Source organism: Lepisosteus oculatus, chromosome 11 (assembly GCF_040954835.1).
Source record: "Lepisosteus oculatus isolate fLepOcu1 chromosome 11, fLepOcu1.hap2, whole genome shotgun sequence".
In the NCBI taxonomy this organism is placed as follows: Eukaryota; Metazoa; Chordata; class Actinopteri; order Semionotiformes; family Lepisosteidae; genus Lepisosteus; species Lepisosteus oculatus.
Genome location: NC_090706.1, coordinates 15914108 through 15935655, shown reverse-complemented (window position 1 = coordinate 15935655; position 21548 = coordinate 15914108). Strand labels below are relative to the sequence as shown.

Below are 21548 nucleotides of genomic sequence, written 5' to 3'. Positions count from 1 at the left end.
AGTCTGCCCAAATTACTTCCCCCAGCACAAAGTTGTGCACAGGGCGTGAAGGGGCCCTATTTCCATACATATTTGTATAAGGGCCTGTGGTATCTGTGTTTGACGTCAATCGGTTTATCTTGTCACCTTCTTCATTTCCCTATGCCTGGATTTCAATTAAGTGGCATTTTTCACCACTATTTCTTTCTGCCTTTTTCCTGGGCTAAACAACAGCACTCACACTGGTCCTACTGTATGGAGTTGAGTGAGCTAGCATGCCAATAGCAAAGGCTATAGAAAAATACAGGCGATAGAAAACTGTTTCCTTCTGGGTTATTCTGTCTTCGTCTGGGCCATGGAGCAGTGGTGTAGCTGTCCTGATCCTGGAGAGCCACAATTCTTTAGGGATTTGGCACTGGTACTAACACACTGCTTTTTGAAGAATAGGCTTCTGGTAAAAGCTTCCCAACCAGGTTTGAGGCCCAAACTCTTCAAGAAACAGCTGGATGAAATTTTAGATTCACTTAGTTACTTAACTACCAAACGGCAAGATGGACCAAATCACCCTCTCTTGTTTGCAGAATTTTCCTATGTTCTTATTGCTTAACCTGCCCAATACAGACAGCTTCTGGTCAATGATGCAGCTACCACATACGATTGAAAAGGGAAACATAAAGGATACAAATGAGAGGAGACTCTGTCCACCCAGCCCGTTTGGTAGCTAGTAGCTATTTGATCCTAGGATATTATTCAGCTATTTTATGAAGGGATTCAGCTTGAACAGCTTGGCTAGGGAGCTTGTTCCAGACTCCCTCAGCTCAGTACACTGGGAGAATATCTGGGCTGAAGGTGGTCCACCACTTTCCAACAGCACTCCCTGTTCTTTCACCGGAGCTCTTGGAGCTGAAGCATCACAAACTATTCCTCAACAGCAACATGGCCCCCTGCCATTCAGCCCAGTTGTCATTCAACTAATGAGTCCAATTCACTGGAGTAAACTGAATCTTCCTTACAGGTTCAAAACATTCTGTTGTCTTGACTCTATAGTATCTCTTATGCTATCTTAAAAATAGCCTAATTAAGAAAGTAATTACTGTAAGAGCTCCAGCTAAAACAAAAACCAACAGGCCTTCATCCATCCAGGACTCGAGTTTGACAAGCATCCACAAAGAATGAGAGGATGTGTCAAAAATGCTCTACCAGGCTGGGACTTCTGTCTGGACCGGAAAGACTGCAGGTTGTGATTCACATTTATCATCTGTCAGTCACACGATCTATATCAGAGCCCTCTCCCTCTGCACACAAAAGGGTTTACATCTTTCTCCAGATCAGATCCGAATCTCTACAGGGGCACCTTAGCAGCCAGCTGCTGTTTTTCTCTGAAACGTCAAGAAAAATCTTGAAGGAGCTGGGAGTCCACGTGACCTAATTGTCCAAGTGAACAATTTGTTGATGCTTGCCTAGAATTTGACAACGTGGAGCAAATTCTGCACTGCAGTCATAAGTTTTAAAGTTCAAGCTAGACCTGACCAGCTGGTTTAACGACAAGGCATAATGTTCAGCAACTGAAGTAAGGTATTCTTTACTGACATAGAAAACGAATTCCTTGCCTTAACTCTTGTTTAGCACAAATGCTTAATGATGAAGCCTTGCAGAGTCACAGTGAGAGGCTTTAACACTGAGATGCAACACAATAAGTAATGCAAGAAACACACCAGGATTTAAGATCCCTGTAGGGCAGGGCCTGACAGAGAAGCAAATGGGTTGCATTTCTTATTTTAATTGATGTAGTTAATTTATATAGTTTATAGTTTTCAAATTGATATAGTTAATTCAGAAGGGATGCTGTAACTTGATGTCAGTAATGCAGTTTTCAAAATGACCTAACTCCAACTGTTAATTCAAAGACATTACTATTTAGATTACCATAAACAGTCAAGCACGACCAGTGGAGAGAGGCTACATAAAGCACAAAAAAAACACAAAATAGTTGCTGCATTATTTTTTACTGGCACTCTCTCAAAATTGTAACCAGAATGACGTTTGCAGAAGGGGTTATGTAAATGATAACTCTAACCCAGGCCATGCCTGGTGACAGAGGACAAATGTTTCTTAGTGTTAAGATAAGGAAGCTAAAGGAATGCTGGGGTGACATCCCCAAAAGTTTAAATACTTTACTTTTGGCAGAGTCTGACAATTAGAGAGAGAGAAGAAACAGCTTAAAGTCTGGTTTCCACGGTCTTTACAGTTGTCCCATATCTCCCTACATAACCTAGTTTAGACACTGTGAAGGTCTCGCACGGTCAGATAGAGCTGTATGAGACTCTCACTAGCCTGGAGGGTCACTGTTGCCTTAACGTTGAAGGATTCTGCATGAACCTCCCTGGCAATGTGCCTATTTCATTTGTAGTTTTGTCTTAAGAGTGGACAAAAGAAATACATTTTACCAAAATTAATATTTAAAAAGACAAATTTTGTGTGCATTAAATTAAAGAGGAATGCAGACATTCTCCGGTGAAGCAAGCACCCCCACTCTTTAGTACGAGTGAAGAGTCATGCAGCTATGGTGATGTATAACATCCTAGCTAGCATCACCAGTCCTGCTGGTATGAAGTCACCATTCTGGTTATAAGGATAGAGCAGGGGATTCCATCTAGAAAAGGGTTTCTGTAACGCAGGGGTGAACAACTCTAGTCCCAGAGGGCCAGAAGGTTTCCGATTTTCCTTCCACCTGAGTCCTTCATTACCTATTTGAGGTCATCCAAGATTGCTTAACTGGATAACTTCCCTTAAGTTGAAGCCTTTTCTTGTTCTTAAGGACTGGAGACATAGCATGCAAAAAACACAAGGTGAACTCATTGACATTAATCAAACACTTGCAATTCCATTTCTGGTCAACAGATGGCATTATATACTTCCCTAAAAGCTGCCATTGACTTAAGAGACCTTGTGCATGGAGATTTTTGCTGTGGACAAAAAGCAGCTGCACCTTAAATCTGCTCAAAGTAAAAACACAGAAGCCTGTGGGGAACAAAGATTATGAAGCCTCGTGACACTCACCTAGAAAGGTACTAGAGATGTATTCAGACACCTGGTTCCCCGACCGACTCATCTCTGACAGGTGTGTTAGCTCGCGGTTCAGCATCCTTTTGAACTGGAGGAGAGAGTGAAGAACATATCATTAGTGCTGTAGGACTGGATACCATTCAACATCACAACACTCCTACCAACATGTGGCAAAACTGTGTGAACTAACAGCGCAACGCAGGATTACAAAGTCTTTTAGATTAGACATCATCAGAGGCATCTTGAGGTTGAAATATGAAGCAGAACCACTCTTTTCTTCTTGGGTGGTTCCTTTTTTAACTAGCCTTTATAGCACCCCGGAGAGCCTTTTAAGCTAGAACACTGCTTGCTGGTTCTAGTTTCTCCAGAGAGATACCAGTCCTTTGACTTTATGGCGTCTTTGGTAGAGATATGCTACTGTACATGATCCCTGATTTACTGTACTTCAGATTACATAACTACTGTACACACCAACCCAAAAAATGATACAAATACAAAGTATTATTCAAAATACTTTCCAGAGACAACTTAAAGCAAAGGCATCTCTTTAGTATTGACCACCAGCCTACTAAGGGGACTTTATAGGAGGGATTTAAGATCTTCAAAGGTTACTGATGACTGGCTCAGGAAAAACAGTGAAACTAAGATCTGAGGACCCACGTGGAAATAGAGAACATTTACTGAATCCAGGAAGCACTTCTTTACACAAAGAATGGTGGGGGTTTGGATCTAATTTCAAGGTAACCTTTGTGCACCATGTACGCAAAATGCTGGGAAACATGAAAACTGAGACGTTCAAACCACACAGTCTTGGTAGTGATGTTATTTATTAGTGTTGCTTCTCATATCTAAAATGGTACAGCTCCTTTCCTCTCTGTCTCTGGGGTTGTGATAAACACAATTTTCCTCCACCTGGTGGTTTTGTTGCACCCGGTCGTACATTATTCCCAAACAGGCCGTACTCCCACAGCGGTCAAGGCACGTGCCTTGATACCGCAGAACCACACAAACAGCACAGAAAAAGAATCTCGTTGGCCTCTCCTCTCTCTCATGTCAGAGCCTTGCTGCTCCTGCACAGTCATACTGCGTCTAGCCAGCAACCGAAAGTAGGTCAAGGCAATGACAGTGGAGGGGCCTTTGTGCACATTCTCCGCTTCACCAGTGCTCTGCGCAGTGCTCCTTTACACGTTTATTCTAAACAAGCCTGCCGTCTCAGCCTTAGACCCCTGCTGTCACAAGGCACTGTGACAATGTGTCACTGAACCAGGGTCCCTCAATACTCAGCCCACACTAGCCACCAGTGCTGGTTAGATTCCAGGTCAGGCCAAGTCCGCTCATTTAAAGCCTGCTGGAAGTCTGAGGCTTTGCAGTGTTATTGATGAGAGCTGCGTCTGCCCTCCCTGCAAGACCATAGCTCTGCTGTTGCGATTGTGGCGCCTACAGTATAAAAAAAAGACACAGACAGCTTGCAGTGGGCATGAGGACATGAGGATGTTGGTTTCCCACACATTGTATGTATCCCTGAGCCAAGGGATATGACAGAGAGACAAGGGGTCAGAAGCGAGTGATTCCCAATGGGCAGGAGAGTGAGGGCAGCAAGAAAAGTGCAGTAAACTGAATGGAAGTGAGTGACTGAAGTTCAACCCTCTGTTTTCCAGGCTTCTGTTCCAAACAGCTATTCACTCCTTAACTGAACTATTAACTGGCCTTCTAATTTGCTTATTAATCAGTCCTTTTAAAATGATCTAAATAGTTAAAACCAAGACCACTGCAGGTAATCGCAGATATCTTTAACCAAAAGCTGATCCCTGATCACGGTCATGTAGTTTGACATGGGATGTCTGTGTGTGTATCACGCAGGTCACTCCCACGATCCCGAGCAAGGGGCACATGTCGGGCAACCTCTTCCCGCGCAGGAGCCAGTGAAGTCCAGCTCCAGGAGCCTGAATACCCTGGAGAGCAGCTTCAAATAAACACCAAGGGTATTTTTTCCATTTTTTTCCATAGAAACTCTGGGAATGTTCCTCAATGTACAGCAAGCTCTTCACTGAAAATTAATATCATCCCCACTGTAAAGTCGAAAATGGCCTGAATACATATGATACTGTGTTACACAGAATAGTTGCTGAATAAAATCAAAAGCTTCCAGTAATTAATTGTATATTGAGATATTATTTTGAAAAAGATGATTTTCAGTAGACGCGTACAGATGACAGTGGCTTAGTTGTTAGTGGTGCTGCCTCACATTTCTTGGATCCCAGGTTTAATTCTGGGCTAGGAAACCTTCTATGTGGAGTTCGCAAGTTCCTCCCCATTCATGAGGGTTTTCTCCAGATGGTCTGGTTTCCTCCCATATTCTAGAGACACGCGGGCCAGATTAACTGGTGTCTCTAATTGATCCCCGTTTGCTGGCATAGACTGGCAGTCCTGCCCAGGGTCCAGAGCAGAAAACTCCGGGTTGTTCCCACCCTCACGAGGAGTAAGCAGCTTTCTGATAATGGACTGATGGATGGAAGGCTCCTAGGTGAGTAACATATCCATCTATCCATTTTCTAAACCGCTTTATTCAATACTGAGCCGCAGGGAAGACAGGGCCTATCCTGGCAAGAAACGGGCAAAAGGCAGGATACACCTAGGATGGGCCAATCCATTGCAGGGCAGACACACAAACAAACAGACTCCAGGGCCAATTTTCCCAGAAGCCACTTAACCCACCTGTATGTTTTTGGACTGTGGGATGAAACATTGAGCACCTGGAGGAAAGCCACACAAACATGAGGACAACATACACACACACAGATAGCACCCCAGCTCTGGAATTAAACCCAGAGCCACAGCCCTGCGAGGCAGCAATATTAAACACTGCGCCACCATATCACCCGTAAGTAATACATGTTTATACCATATATTATTCTACGTAGGATTTTTTTCTCCCTTCAAATATCCAAAAAATAGCCTTACAAAAACAAAGCAATAAGTAGAACCAGCACACAAGACATTTCCAGCAGGAAGGAATGGAATTACAGCCTAGCCACCTTGTGGGGCTGTAAGAGCAACACAAGAAAAGTTTGAAAATCACAACTCTGAACAGACAGTTTGACTTGTATTGCAAGAAATACGTCTCCACGAGATCTGAAAGCTGTTGTTTGTCAAACTATGACCTACAGTCCATAATAGGTGATAACTGAAAGAGACATTTTTAAGGAAGAAAATATTTGAACTGCCTTTACAAGGGGAAATGTAACAATATTGGGATAACTGGCACCTTTTTCTGAATACAGAACTCCATACTCAATCTGGCAAACCCAGAATGAATGCCTCTCAAAGTTTAAATGAATGTCTCCTCAAATGCCCGGTCAGTCATTTTTTAATACCTTATTCACTGAAATGTTAATGTATTATTTTTGAAGGACGTGTAGTCATGGACAAAATGAACAAAACACTTCATTCTGACAGTTAATTCAACTGGAAACAAGTCAATTCAATGTTGGCTGCAGTCTTGTCTCCGATACTTATGCTTTCACGTTTCCCACAACTACTGCATTTTCTCTTTACCTGAAAAATACGTGTCACCATATCCTTAATGAAGCTTACCATGTGAAACTTAATTTGTCAGACTTTTTCCCCAAACATGAATCAAGTCTTTAATCCTACTGCTGTCCTTTTACCATTTACCAATCTGTGTGAAGGCAAGAATGGACTCCTCACAACTCACCTTGATGTAGCTCCAGGACACGGAGAGCAGATAGTTGATTTCCGGCATTGTGTTTGTCTAAACGGTTCCAAATGAGGAGAAATATACACACACTCTCCGCACTGGAGAGCAGGGCTGTAGATGCTGTGCTGCTGTTTGTAGGCACTGGAGTAGAGAGATTACAGGCACAGATTTCACAGCTCTACTGACTGGAGCCCAGTGAGCGTGGAGGACCAGGGTATCAGAAGAGAGTTCTTGGCTGGTGACGACAAGAGGCTGTCCATTCCAGGGGCCTCTCAGCTGATTTATCTAGCTCTTTTCCTCCAAGACGCAGGTGGAGAAAAGAGAGCAAGCCTCGTGTTGTTTTTGCTCAACTGTCTGGCTAGCCCTCTCTGTGCTTTCTCTCAGAGTGCCCGCCTCCGAGCCAGCTCCCCTTCTGTCATCTGGGAAGGCGGCTGCCAGATGTTTTTTAGCGGGCGCAGGGCAACCTGATTGGCCTTCTCTGACCTGGAAACGGGTGCGTTAGGCCAGTTCTAACAGTTGCCAGACGTTCCTATTGGCTCTGATGAGGCTTGCCTTTGAACTAAGAACACATCTGACACAGTGAGCAGATGTTATCCCACCGAACAATAAGCAGCAATTGGAAAAGTAGTGGGGGTGAGATGCTAATGCTCTAGGGCACAGCAGCCCCCCCACCCAGGAATCAGGCCTTTGATCTTTGAGAGTTCTGTTTTTTTATGCAGCTCCAGACAGCGTGGCTTGGAGAGGTGCGAGAGGATTGATCAGTTAAGGATTAAACCGCACAGCTCCTCCGCAAACCACTGGCACGTGTCTGATGGAAAACGTACACAAGACTCCCCTTGAGCTTTTTTCAGTGTGTGTTGGAAGGGGGGGGGTTGGAAATAGAAGCTGAGTGGCTCAGCAGCAACACGAAGTGAGAGGATCCATGCAATTAGCGCTGCAGAGACAACAGATCTTTATCCAGCTATTCCCCCCTCAAGTGCCTTCTAACCCAGAGGTCAGATTGATGAACGAGCCTGAATGGGACTGAGAGAAAACAGAGATGGAAACAAGACTCCCATTACGGTTCAGTTCGGTCAGTGTCCAGCGAAATGATTCTCACTCCGATTGTACCGATGGAGCTGAGGTGGAAAATGATCTTAACTCCCATAACTTGTCGGTTATGGAAACTTCCTCCAGATAAGACAACAAGAAAGAAATTCAGCTTTTGACTTATATTCTAAACCTTGCAAATGGAATACCCTCAAATGGCTCAAACTGCTGTACAACAAGAGTCCTACAGGCACTTATGGTTGACGGTTACCCCCTTTTCATAAATATATTAAATGTCCAGTATTGCCTCTACATAGTCCTCACTGCTAACCTGAAATATCTTGCTCAGATTGAGAGCATTTGTTATTCACCTAGAACTGAAATAGCTCCATGAGGACCTATGATCAATACAAACAATCATGAGAATGATGGAATGAATAGCTTCTTATTAACTCATGTCATGACATGTGCTTACATTTAAATCCCCATATCAAAGACCACAAGAAAAGAAAGGACCGACCAGCCCAGAAACCCTGTAAATACTCTGATCCTAAATTTCAAGAAATCCTACACCACACTCAATAGATCTGATTTGAAGGAGGCTTTGTGATACTGGTGCACACAGAGCAGGGCTCAGCTCAAGCAACTTCTGCCTGGCTACCCCAGGGATCCCAGTTAAAATCACTTGAAATTCCCTTGATTACATCAAAACTATTGGTTTATTTTCATACTTAAGCTTTTATGTGGCAGGAGCCAAGCGACAAAGCTGCCGTACTCTACAGCATCGCTTGGCAGAGATTCGCTGACCTACAGTACATCACCTCACAAAACCCACTTCAGTGACCCACTTCTTCCCTTCTGACTTTGAAGAGGAAGAAATCACCTAAAGCCCCCACCCAACACTTTCAACTCCCCTTGATACATTTAAAGAATACGATCCTACCTTTTGAGGAGAAAGCCCACTGAAACAAAAACCCTCTCCTTTGTGAAACTGCAGTATACCATGATAAAGTGCAGTATACTGGGGTGAAATCAAGAAAGCATGACCTCTAAGCCTTTTCAGGTACTCCGATTCCATTTTGCCTGAGAAAGCATAAAACACCAGTAAGGGTTGATTTCCAGAGGTGTGCATTTACTGCACATTTTTACACAAGGTGCATAGGGAAGATAAATGAGAGATGTCCAGGTTTTGTTACCTGGCATTTGAAATGTATTTCATAAACACATATAACTTTTTTTATTAAGGATATCTGTTGGACACTGCTTGCTTTGGTGAGTGGAGCAATTCCAGCGGTGGTATCATGTGAACTGACATCTGAAGTCCTATAGGCAGTTCGAGTTCTCTTCAGTACTGAAACTTCGTGTAGAATAGAAGATCTGCTTCCTTAAGAAAAGGAAGGGGCCACACTGACTAACTAATCTCCCCACAGTTAGTGGCCACTCACGTTGCCGAGCTGGATGGATGCCAAATCAATAAGGAAGGAAAACATTTGACCTCCTTGTTCAGCTCTGAAGCTGGAGAAATGAAAGCTGCAGAGCTGCTCTGACAAGTCATAAATTGCACAACACCCCAGTCCTCAGAAACCTCATCTCTGTGCTAGTAAACAAGTTAAATTAACTGTGTCCAGGGAGGCCCAGACTGGAACAGCCACATGGTTCCCACGCTAGAAGACCTTGGAGGAAAGGGGGCCATACTCAGATGCTGTCACGTCCTCAGTGACGCAGGTATGAGACTCCCTGGTCCTCCTGAGACTCATCTTACACCACTACGGAGGCAGGAGTTCGAATCCAGCTAGAGGTCACTCACGCTGAAATGAGCTGGCTCTCTCTCAGATCCATTCTGCGGTTGCCACCAAAAAAAACAACAAGACACAAGACGGATGCAACCACATAACTTAAAATAGACCAGCAGTTGTATCTAACCCCAATGTGTGTTTGTGTATAAAGGCAGAATGAGAGAATGTGCAGCACTTTCTCAGTTTTTTCGTTGTTCATGAACAAATGTTGTATTGTGGTAACAGGCTAAAGTGTAGAAGTGGGTCAAAACTGATAGCATAAAAAAGCACGTTCCGACAACGATTTGAGGGAATAAAACACAGCTATCACTCCATACACCCACTCTTTCAGACTGCATGAATCCAAGCACACCTGCAGCAAGCACAAGGAAATCGCCCCCACCCTCCCACTGCCTGCCCCCCTGGCACGTCGGTCATAATCTCTGTTCCATGGGTGGAACTGCCTCAGTTTTGCTTGGCGGGCTGTTGCCCTTGTGAAACCCTCCTCCAGTACAAACCATCCGTCAGGAGAAACAGCCTCCGTTCCAGTGACCAATCTACTCACACTGAATAATCTCCATGGCAACAGCCGAGGCCTCCCTAGCAACTGCAACCTCACACACTGTCCTGAGGCAAGACACACACACAAGCAGCCTGCTCCATCACAGTCACAGATACCAAAATGGTTAAAGGGGAGCAGGAGGCTGGAGAGTTAGGTGTGGCTGACCTCTACACATGAGCTTCTGTTCTGCAAACCAAGGTTGAACCCACCCTTGAATTTTCTGCAAACTGGCTTGCAGCATGTTAGGTATTAACTCTTCAGAACTGGAGTTTGTTGGATAATTTCAAGGTAATTAAATCCAGCCTATTTAACACAGATCTCTCCTAATGCATTTACTGACCTAATTCTAATGTTTAATGTTTCATCACAACCCATATGGTAATAAGCAAGTACACAATGGATCTGGCAGGTGGACGTTTAGATGCGTACTCATGGCTTCAAAAAAGTTCATTCTTAAACACCAATCTATCTCACTACAGCGGATATGGCCCAGGTCTAGGGGAGCCACAGAGAGGTTTTATAATTTACATCACCAGACTGAGAGATCAGGCTACATTATGTGCAGGCCACTTAACAAGTTGATTTTTTCTGTAAATTATTTGACAATGAATTGCAATCTAAACAAGAAAAATGTCTAATGTAGCAAGTTCTGAATTAACTGAAATAAAAAACTTACTAAATTGACTCAAATTCTATACTTCTTACAGTGCATAAAGAAAGACAATCATGTGCAGTGGTGCAATTCAAGCCCCCCACAGCACCTTAAAACAAACCACAACTGGCCATACACTTTCTGTGACACTGTCAAGATGTCAAAACCAAATATTCGTCCACAGTAGACAATTCATTAATGTAAACATGAAATCTGGCATTGCACACTATTTTCGCTTTTTGGTTCCTAGGCAAACTCTCAACCACTGCCTTTGCTTTGAAAAGTGACAGGACAGGCAGTATCATTTGCTAACCCTCACCAAGAAAAATAATGTTGTATTAGCAAAGTGTTGTCTGTAACACAAACCACTGGTAACCTGTAACACTGTCAGCAGTGAGCAGTGGACATCCCTTAGAACCAGTCCTGGCCCAGGAGGCCTGTACACCTGCTGGTTTGTGTTCCAGGACAGTTCTCAGCTTCACAATTTACAGCACTACAGTCACAAAAGACCAAAGCTATGTACAGTATTCTACTGTATGATCTACACCCTCAATGCACATGATATTGTTCTCTGTCAACTATCAAATCCAGAACTTTAATGTCCGTTAATTATTTAATTATTAGATGACTGGTGAAGGTGTTTAGTACACACTCTCTCAAAGGCTGAATTAGTGTTATTCAGAATTTAACAAGGACATGAACAGTACAAAAGTACTGTAGAAAAGTTGTGAAATGGAGCCTGGTGCCCTGCAATATTGTAACAAAACAGTCTACAATATTGCAATGTTGTAACTTTCCCAAAATCCATCTATTACATATGGTAATGCTGTACCTGAGCTACAGTGTGTAACCAACCACGCTCCAACAGTCTTCCAGATTACTTTTTTGAATTTTTACAAATTGTGTTTACCTTGTTTACTCTGTGCATTAACTGTGCCACCCAGTTTCCTCATCTTGTACGATGGATTATCCAATCAGGCCTTCCTCACCAATGTATACCACAATAAATCCTCTTTTCTCTAAAATGTTAATTTGCCAGTTGTTTTCGTTTTGACCCAACCACTGGGAAATGCCAATGGCACAATGCTCTGGCTTTACAGCTGCACCTCCAGTGGCCTCTCGGGAGAGAACGGGACAAGCTGACACACTCCACCGACACGCCCATCTCTCACCCAGCACGTTGCGGAACTCCACAGCGCCTGGCAGGAGAGTCGATGCCGACTGGAGGAGTCCCACATCTCTCCCTGGCCTTGCTGTGAGCCCGCAGGAGCCCTGGCCGGTTCATCTCAACTTCCTGAACCCCAGTCAGCCAAACGTCAAGGCCAGCCTTACACTTTCAGACCTGCTGGCAACAGTGGGAAGGAGGTGAAGGGAAGTGTTTTGCGTGTTTTAACGCATTTAAAAATACTGATTTTATTATTTGTTGTAAGAGAGCATTTTCTCAGCTCTGCTTTGCCAAATTCCTCTTTGAGATCCTTAAGGGAAAATAAACATGGAGGGGGGGGGGGGGCAGCTCATTAAAGCGATGGAAAATGTCAAGTGAAGCCAAGAAAGGAAGAGATGTTTATCGGATGCGTGTCAAGGTCCCTGCGCTGGCCGGGAGCTGAGGAGTAGGAACAGCACGGAGAGCTGGCCAGACCCAGGGGGAGGCAGGAGCGGTCTTTCTCCACAAGACACAGGCCTCAGCGGATGGCCAGACCGGCCACAGACACACAGATGTCAAGGTCTGACGCAGGCGAATCCTTCTCAAGGGCCTTCGGATATCACAGCTAATATTACTGTCATCTTGGCAGAGCCAGGAGTTGGGCAGCTCGTCAACTTGCACTCATCCAAAATCCATTTTTCGGACGATTCTTTAAGGAGAAAACGCACAGAAAAACCGCTTGCTGCCCCGGCTGTGTGAGACCCGAGACGCTGGGCTTGGGTCTTGGAGGTGACCGGGGGAGGGGAGACTGTGTGAGATATGCCAGTCGCCTGCAAGAGGCTGGGGGCTGCTCTCAGTGATGTCACAGGCCCGATGCGCATCAGGCACCTTCTCATCCTTCGAGGTCGCCCAGAACAGTGCGCTTCAGAGTGACACAGGAGCAAAAGAAGAAAAGATACAAACAAGCAGAGAAAACTACAAGGTGACCTGACCCAAGTGTTCTGAATCCCGAGAGGCCCAAAGCCCGTGGAATTCAGAATCAACAGTGAAAAACAATCGGGGGACCCACATGGAAACTAAGGGAACATTCACCTACATCTCAGAACTTCTTTACAATGAGATCCTTGACTGGTTCCCTAACCAGCGGTTAAAAACCAAATGAGCTAGCGGGAGAAAACATCCTCTCCTTTTTTATTATATTTTTAAAAATTACTGAGGCAGCGCACAGGTTAGGCACAATACTTTAATCTGATTGCAATCATGTTTTTAATGCAGATATTAGCCAGGGTAATAGCTAGTGAACCAACTAATCCTATTACCTTTAAGAAACAATGTAAAAGAACTGAACATGACAGCCCAAACACATCAAAGAACTTCTAATAGCTCAGGCTTTGTGCATTCACATAGAGGAATATCATGGTATGTGTACGGTTTACATCCAATGCATACACAGCTGCTCCATATTAAAATATACTGTACTTCTTTTTAAACCCCTGGACCTCTGCAGTTTTCCAACAATTTTTCCACCCCTCCAGTGATCACACAAGCTTCTCTATGACTCACAGGCTGCACGATTAGCATGCAGAGTGTGCTCCCTTTTGTGCTTTGCGTTGTGTGTGAGAGTGAAAGATGCTTATTTGAGTTGAGCAGGAGTCCTTTACCTGCTTAAAGGCCCTGTGTTATATACAGGGCTTATAGTCTCACACTTACTAGTGCCACCATAGCATAAATGGAAACGAAAGAGACAGAGTTGTACAAAATTGTATGAAAAATGAAGGGGGAAGGCAGTGAAGATTCAAAGTCTATCTTTTTTCAGTCTAGCTTTTGTTTTCAGCTCATGAGGTCAGGGTATGGGGCTGTCCGCTGTGGGAGGTAGGGCAACACAGCGCGCCAATGTCATTTGGCATTAGAGCAAGGAGCAGGACATCCGTCACATAGCTCAGTGCATTTAAAGTTGCAGCGCCACACAGGAGGCAGGACTGCCACTGGTCCTGCCTGGACTCTGCAGTCAGCCTTTACCTGCAGTAGACACATATAGGATGCCTCTTCCTTTGAATAATGGTCACAAAACAAAGACCAATGTATTTTTGGAAATCTTCCTATATACAGTATATAGCTTAACCGAAGATTTAATTTTTCCTTTGAGTTGTTACATTAGAAAAGGAGAGTCTTATACATCTATTCATTAATCAGTACATGAATAATGCCAATATGTAAAAACATTTTTGTAAATATTCATGCAATACATAAATAATGTTCATGTTGTGCATTTAACCTTAAATAAGATTCAGGCAGCTTTTGTAAATCTCGGAAGTTTTTTTTTCACTACCATACCTGCAGTTTCTTACTGCACAACTAGCAGTTTCCATTTGTAAACAGTGCAGAAACCACCACAGAGGGTTAAGCCTGGCAAACCTTTCTCTGCTGTGACCTTGGCCAGATGCCTCGCTCTCTCTCTCTGTGTGTGTGTCAGTGCGAGAGAGGGTTTGGTCTCCTAGAGGGCTCTCAGTAACACAAGATGAGCAAAATCTCTACTCTCTGCTTCCACATGTGCAGTGCAGGAACGCCGCCAGCTGAGGATGGGATCTTAGCAGCACAAACCCAAGGGCTGTCATACCACAGCAGGGAACAGAGCAGTGGGCCCAGGAGACACCAAAACCACTTCTGGGCACATACATGTTTTGATTTCCATCTTCTGTTTTATTGCAGGGAAGTTGAGAGGGTCTAACAGCCTGCACTTTTAATTTCAAATTTCACTCAAAGTCAGAAACACGACTTCAAGATAAATCAATCACTGCATTAATACTCATGCAACTGTCGCTTTCAAAACTAGACTTCAGGGGCTATCCTCTATACTGATATACTTCTTTTTTAGGGCAGGTTCTAAACGTTTTGTCCCTATAGTGAATTTACAGATGTGGCGTGACAACGTCAGGATGTTTACAAGAACAAATAAATATCCTGCTAGAATAAATTAAAAGAATAGTCTTTTAGGAGAACTGATCAGATCTGCTACTGTTCTTTTAATTGAAAAAACAATCAAGAGGCACTTTTTCATTCATGGCTACAGCAGAGGTTAGGTAGACGTCAAACAGGAAGGACCTGGCGTTTCAATTCATTCACACTTCCTCCCGGCCCTGGGCAGCTGGCAGCCTGTCAGTCTGCAGAGTAACCAGACACCCCTCCCTGCACAAAGCCTGACTCTGGCGCACTGCGTACTGGGGAGCCCTGACCTCACTTAGAAGAGATGACTGTTTTGTACACCATAGCAAAAACTGAGTGATGCACCACAGAGCACAGTGAAATCCCGACAGAAACATGGTAGAAACCTTACTACTCATCCATGTTTATTCTATGGTTTCCTTCAAGAAATGGCAAGATGAGATTCCTCAGTCAGTTACCAGTAAAACTACTGAGCAAAAGGTGCCTCCTCTCTCTTCTGTGCAACCAAATCCTATATACTCATGAAACGACTCAGTTTCTAACTAGTTTTTGACTCATCAGAAACTACATGAAAGCATGGTTAAAGGATGGAAAATGCAATGAGGCAAAGGGAACTTCCATTAGGCGCAGACAGACAGATAGAAAAGGCTTAATCATCAAGTCACCCAGACCATGAGGTGCATATCAATGACCCCAACTGGGTCTGCTTCACTGGCATTGTTCCCTTCCTGAAGCTAGAAAGAATAACCTTCAATCTCAGATGAGTGTTGTGTTTGGGGGAACTACAGCTCTTTAGTTTCCAACAAAAGAGACTACAAGGGCACTGAATTCAAGTATTCCAGATGATAAAATTTTACAAAATTTGACTGAAACAAAGTAATGTTTTTTGGGATAAGAACAGAAGCAGATTCCTTAAAACATTCCTTGTTTTTAGACAAACTGAATCATCATGGTTGTCCTAATGTTGCCTCTCTAGTGCACAGTATGTGACTGAATACTTCACAAGCAAATCACTTTAAATTATGGAGGGAAAGAAAAGCAGAGAGCTGAGCTCTAGGAAGATGCATCATATTTTCCCAGTGATTACCAATGTTTATGCTGTGAAATGTTGAGTAAGAGCACAACCAGGGTAAGTAGGTTCACCAATGCAGTCTGTGCTCCCTAATCCTGGTCATTGGTGGTCTCATGTAGTCTGTTCATTACAACATTTCACTAGAAGAAGCGTATGTTCTGAAGAGGAAGAAAAAATAGTTTTAACAAAAAAAATAGTGGATAAAATAGTGATAAAATATGAATAAATCTTTATTATAATATCTTACTTTTGTTGTGAAAACTAAGGAGAAGTGCATTTAAAGGATAAGAACAGCAGGCAGTGCTTTACTCAAGAGTTGTGGGAGTGTGTAACAAGCTGTGCATCCATGTTTGTGACTGTTGTTCAGGATCCTTCAAGAAACAGCTGGGCAAAATGCTCTGATCAATTAGCTACCAGCAAATAAACTAGATGGGCCAAAAGGTCTCCTCTCACTTGTAACCTTAATTCTATTACTGTTGATAATACTAATGCATTGTACAGTAGGAGTTGTATTATCAGAACTATAATCATTTCATCAGAATGACAGAAACGGAAACTAGTATAACCGACTGGCATCTTCCAGGTCAGAGAGGGCATTGAGGTAGTGCAGATTCTGTGCACTCCCACCCTGCCTCGCAGTCCGTGAGCCCAACTGGAGTTAATCAGACTTGATAAAGGAATTACCTCTGACGTGGAAAGATCTGTCAGTTGGCTTGGAGATCCTGGAAAGTGCGTATTTACAAACCATTGCGATCAGCACAGCGAAGAGGTTTTGTAATTGTTCCGCTTTGCCTATTTAATCATCCTCTTTTTTCCTGCGCAAATGATTGCTGGTCAATTTTTCACGCATACAGAAGGAGAAATGGCACAAATAAAATATGAGCTAGCACCATCAGACAAAGAAAAGAAGACAACACAATGATTTCAAAAACAATTGAATGAGGTCTGCAGCAGCTCACAGATTGCACAGCACAAAAGAGCAAGAGCTCCCAACTGAAGAGGTGGGTTGACAGTTTTTGAGACCATCTGTCCTACAACTGAGCAGCTTTTTCTTGTGTGCCTTTAAAATAACTGTCTCATATCACCCCAGCTCTATCCTCTTTTCAAACACAAGACATGACAGAGGGCATGAAGCAACCTTTCCAACAAAAAAATATATTCTAAATAATAAATAATTGAATTAATGAATACGGAAATGAGCACGAATAGAAAGTTCTTGTAACACAGACTTACAAGAAGGCCGGTTAACACTGTCACTTCCTAACCTCTATCTTTTCTATTTTGCTGGAACACATGGATGATTGCACAGCACCCAATCATAATAAACAACAACATAAAAAACAGGAAAGGCCATTACTAATGCTTTGGTGATTTAGCAGAGGTTTGACCTTTACACAGTAATAAACGCACCACTAAATAGAGAAATAATAAAAAAACCTTGATAGGTCATGGCTTGGACTCACACCTTACGCATGGACTGATGCACACAGTCGCACAGAAAGCTGGTGTATTTCCTGAAGGTGCAGATATACTGTACAATGAGAAAAGTGCACAATTCTCAGGGTCAGGCTTTTTAACAGCTGTACTGAAATGGTTAAAATGCTGCAAGTTTCCCAATAATGCTGTCACTAAAATTGGTCAAAGGGCACTTGAGCGCTGAGAAAGCAGTGAGACTTCAAGAAATGGGGTTTTCCTACAATGATTAATCGGAGTAAAATGCACAAAAAGACACATTTGGGCACATTTCCTGGAAAACCACAAGCCAAGTAAGAGCTTGTAAGAAAAGAAAAGAAAAAAGCAAAGCAAAACAAAAAGACCGAAGTGACGAAGGCTGGGAGCTGGCGAACTGGGCGCACAATGAGCAGAAGAGGAAGCGCGCAGGCTGGCAGGAAGCAGTGGGCGCACCGCTGTGGGGGTACTCCTCTACCGCACATACTGCAGATTCCGCCACCTATTCCCACAGGAGGCCGTCAGAGGGGCTGGGATTCTGTTTCCCTGCCTTTTGACACGTACTGCAAGATGCTGTGTTGTTTGTTACAACACTTCCCCCGCCTCCTAAAACACGAGGAGGTGCCAAGCGTGGCTGTTTAATATGCCCAAGTGGGCAGAGAGAATCATGGGTTTATTGGTACAGTACAGTCCTGATCTTCTGAATCAATGCCTTTGGATCCTGGAAAGAAAATATAAGCTATGGTTGGGAACAGAACAGGATGGAACAGGGCTAAACTACTGCCATGGAAATGTACAGCTCAGAATGGCATGGAAATGTTGCTTTCCTCGCATAGCAGTCTGCTATTTCAAGGTTTTTGCCTGCAGCATGTTCTTGCATATAAGCCAGCGCCTAACTGTAGGCAAAAAGTGTTATGGCAAGATGGATTTTAAAGTGCTAACCTAAAAAAGTCTAAACTTTTGACAAGCTATACAGCCAAGTTCCTGATGAGATGCAGATGTAGAAATAAATTGTGAATATGGACTTTCTAGCGTTGACTGGGGGGGGTTATCATTAACTCACTATAAAGAAAATGGAAGACTACTCTTTAGACCTGCTGAGGAAGAGGGAGTTTACGCTCCTCCTGTGGGTAATGGTGTCCTTATTTGGTTGATAATAGACAAGCAGGCCGAGAAAGTGGTCAAAATGCACACGGCATCTCTGTCACTCTCCCTGCTCACAGAAGCAGCTGCACTCAATACCCTTCACGCAGACCTCTGAGTCATCCACCACCGAGATTCACCGAAGCAGCCGACATGCTAGACACTGTTTTCAGCAACGGCGTGGAGCCTGACTCAGACTGTGTACACTCAGGCAGACACATCGCCCTGGCAGAAACTGGGAACCCAGACAAAAAACACCCAACGAAAGATGAAGCCAGCCAGCTCATCGCCTTCAATGGGTTCTGTTTTAGTCACAGAAACACAGCCTTGGTTATGTTGGGAAAAAAACTCAAATATGATCCTGTGTCATGCAGAGAGAAACACTTCTAAAAAGGAACAGTTTGGAATAATCAATCAGCACGTATTTGGAATGTGGGAAGAATCTAGAGTGCCTGGAAAAAATAAACCATATTAACTCCACACAGACAGGCAAATGCATATAAGAATCAAACCCAGGATGACACAGGTCCACGTCACTGTGTTGCCGATGATGCCCCTCTCTTGACTTGGCTAACCTTAAGGAGGAAAGGGGGCTTGTTTGATCTGGAACTGACGCCCTGTTTCACCTGATTAAATTGTCAGCACCGTGCTATTTTTCAAAATCTGTTTCCTGGCTCACTGGGCCATTGGAAAGAAGCCCCTAGCTACAGTATATGACTGTCAGAGCTACGGTCAGCATAACAGAGCCTCATCCCAACTCCAAGATTTCAACCTGCTCTTTATTGCTTTGAAAAGTTTCCTTTATTTTGCATGTATAACATCAGAATGAAGCATTATCCACTTATGTAATTAGCTAATTCAATACAGCAGCTTAACTACCACCTGGTAGAACAACATAGGACTCAGAACAAACACAAGTAAGTAGCATTGCCAACCAAGTATTATTTAACAAGCAGTGTTTATTGATAAACTGCACTGTTAATTATTCAACCCATTATTAATTATTTAGGTTAAGGGTATCTTTGTTTAAGAGCAGAGCACAGATTAATAAAACAATCCCAAAAATAGAATTCTGATACGGACAGTTCATCGGCAACTCACATACCATCTTACTGTGGGACAGGTACACAGTTCATAAGAGGCACACTACACAAAAAAGCACAGTTTAACACATCGCTTTAGTAACCTTTAAAATAACCCACTATTCTGAATCAGACTGCAACAATAATTGCAAAAGTAATGACATACAGCTTTAACAAAAACAGATCCGTAAAAATGTACACACAAGCAATGGTGTGACATCATTAAGCCTGGAGGGAGGCCTGTGAAAATGGCACGTTTTCTCAATTGATCACGAATTAGGATAATGTTTATAGGAAAACCTCATGGATTCATATGACACAGTTAAGGAATTTCACTTCTCCCTTAGTAGAGAACTGAATTACACACGGTCCTAAGGCACAGATCGGCATTGGCAATAACAATAGCCTCACAATCACCTGCATTAAGACCACAAGTCTAACCATGGTCTGGGAGAGACGCAATCCAGTTGGCTTAATAAAGGTCAGCATACTGTAGGTGAAACTGTTTTTCCAAGAGATGGCGAAATTAAGTAAACAGAGTTAAGTGAACACTGGTCTTGAGAGTTGAAGGATAGTGGGATTTTTGTTCCAAGTGAAGTCACTGGAATGACATTGAGTTTAGTAATACCGCTGTTTTGTCACCTTCCTACCAAGCACATACTGTACAGTAGATACCACAGACACGGCAGTGAAAAGCCCCACCTGCTGAATTATAATTGTAAAATCTGGACTGAATCGTACTGATAAAGTAGAAAACATTGCATCTGCCATTAATGCCACACTGTACAATGTCTACAGAGCTCTGTATAATGCAGAGTAGCCAAAAAATGACACTGGGCAGTTGAAACCTGCAGATATTATACGTTTCTTTAATCAGTACCTTTTAAAAAACCCAGAAAAGGGTGGGAAGTTATAGTAATTAGCAGGTTTGGACAGCCACACATTTGTGGCCCCCAACCTCTATACCTTCTCATGTACAGTATGTATGTGGACACTTTGAGCCAAAAGAGAAGGCATTTCAAATTCTGTTTATCTCAGCACTGCTGTTTATTATGCACACTGACTGTTAGGTAACCCAGATTAAATTCTGGGAATTTGGGTCTGGAAAATGCAGCCCATGTTTCCAAATGCTGCACTGGGTGCAAAGCCACTGGCCATCTGAGCTGGGCACCATCTACTGTGGATACAGCTGTGTTCACCTTTAAGCAATGTGCAGACAGACAGCAGATCTTCCAGGAAGCATGGGAACAGTGAATATGGAAGGGGCTAAATTCTGCTAATCTGGGTGATATAAAAGGATAATTAGGACCAATTAATCTATTAAACATGCAGAAGTACATGTGACTACCTGTTACCTGTAATGGTTTATTACACACAAATGATGCTCATTTCAGCCCAACATGCAACATGAAACATAGTTCACAGAGGTAACAGATGCTGTAATGCGCAACAGCAAATGGCATTATGGCCTCAAGCCGGCATCGTATGGTTGTGAAAACTAGGGCAACTGGGTTAAATGCAGGTAAATGACTGTGTCCGTTTCCCGTGGAAGATGAACAGCTAAAGCACACTGTTCAGCACACATGCAATTATATGGCATACAGGCTGCGCATCGCATAGCAACAGCTGGGATCAAAACTTTAACCCTGTGTTTGCCACATCAGATCCTGAACACAACAATCTCAAAGCAGGATGCAGTTTCAGCCTCAGTGTGGGTCTCCAAACCACCCCACCCCCACCTCCTGATGCACACGTCTGCTTGTCAAAATCTGTTTGCACCTCTACGAGCACAACACCCTATGAAAAACACTGCGCCAGTGGAATATTAGGAGATATCTCAACTGCTGAAACACTGAACCACCCCAGTGGAAATCTGCTTCAGAGCATAGCGAGTGCCCTATAAAACAGGACTGCATCAGAGCAAAGAAACACAG

At 43.3% G+C, this 21548-nt stretch overlaps 1 protein-coding gene across 11 annotated transcripts in view; it reads right to left on the bottom strand.

The window, feature by feature from the left end:
• Positions 1–21548, bottom strand: part of pde4a (phosphodiesterase 4A, cAMP-specific) — a 208580-nt gene that overhangs the window by 19790 nt on the left and 167242 nt on the right. For all 11 annotated transcript variants that reach the window (XR_011191108.1, XR_011191110.1, XR_011191109.1 and 8 more), the window contains one exon: positions 3040–3133. Coding sequence is in view for 1 of the 11 variants with exons in the window: in XM_015349077.2 (XP_015204563.1) it covers positions 3040–3133 (94 nt within the window). In the remaining 10 variants the exon portion in view is untranslated. The remainder of the gene's footprint in view (positions 1–3039; positions 3134–21548) is intronic.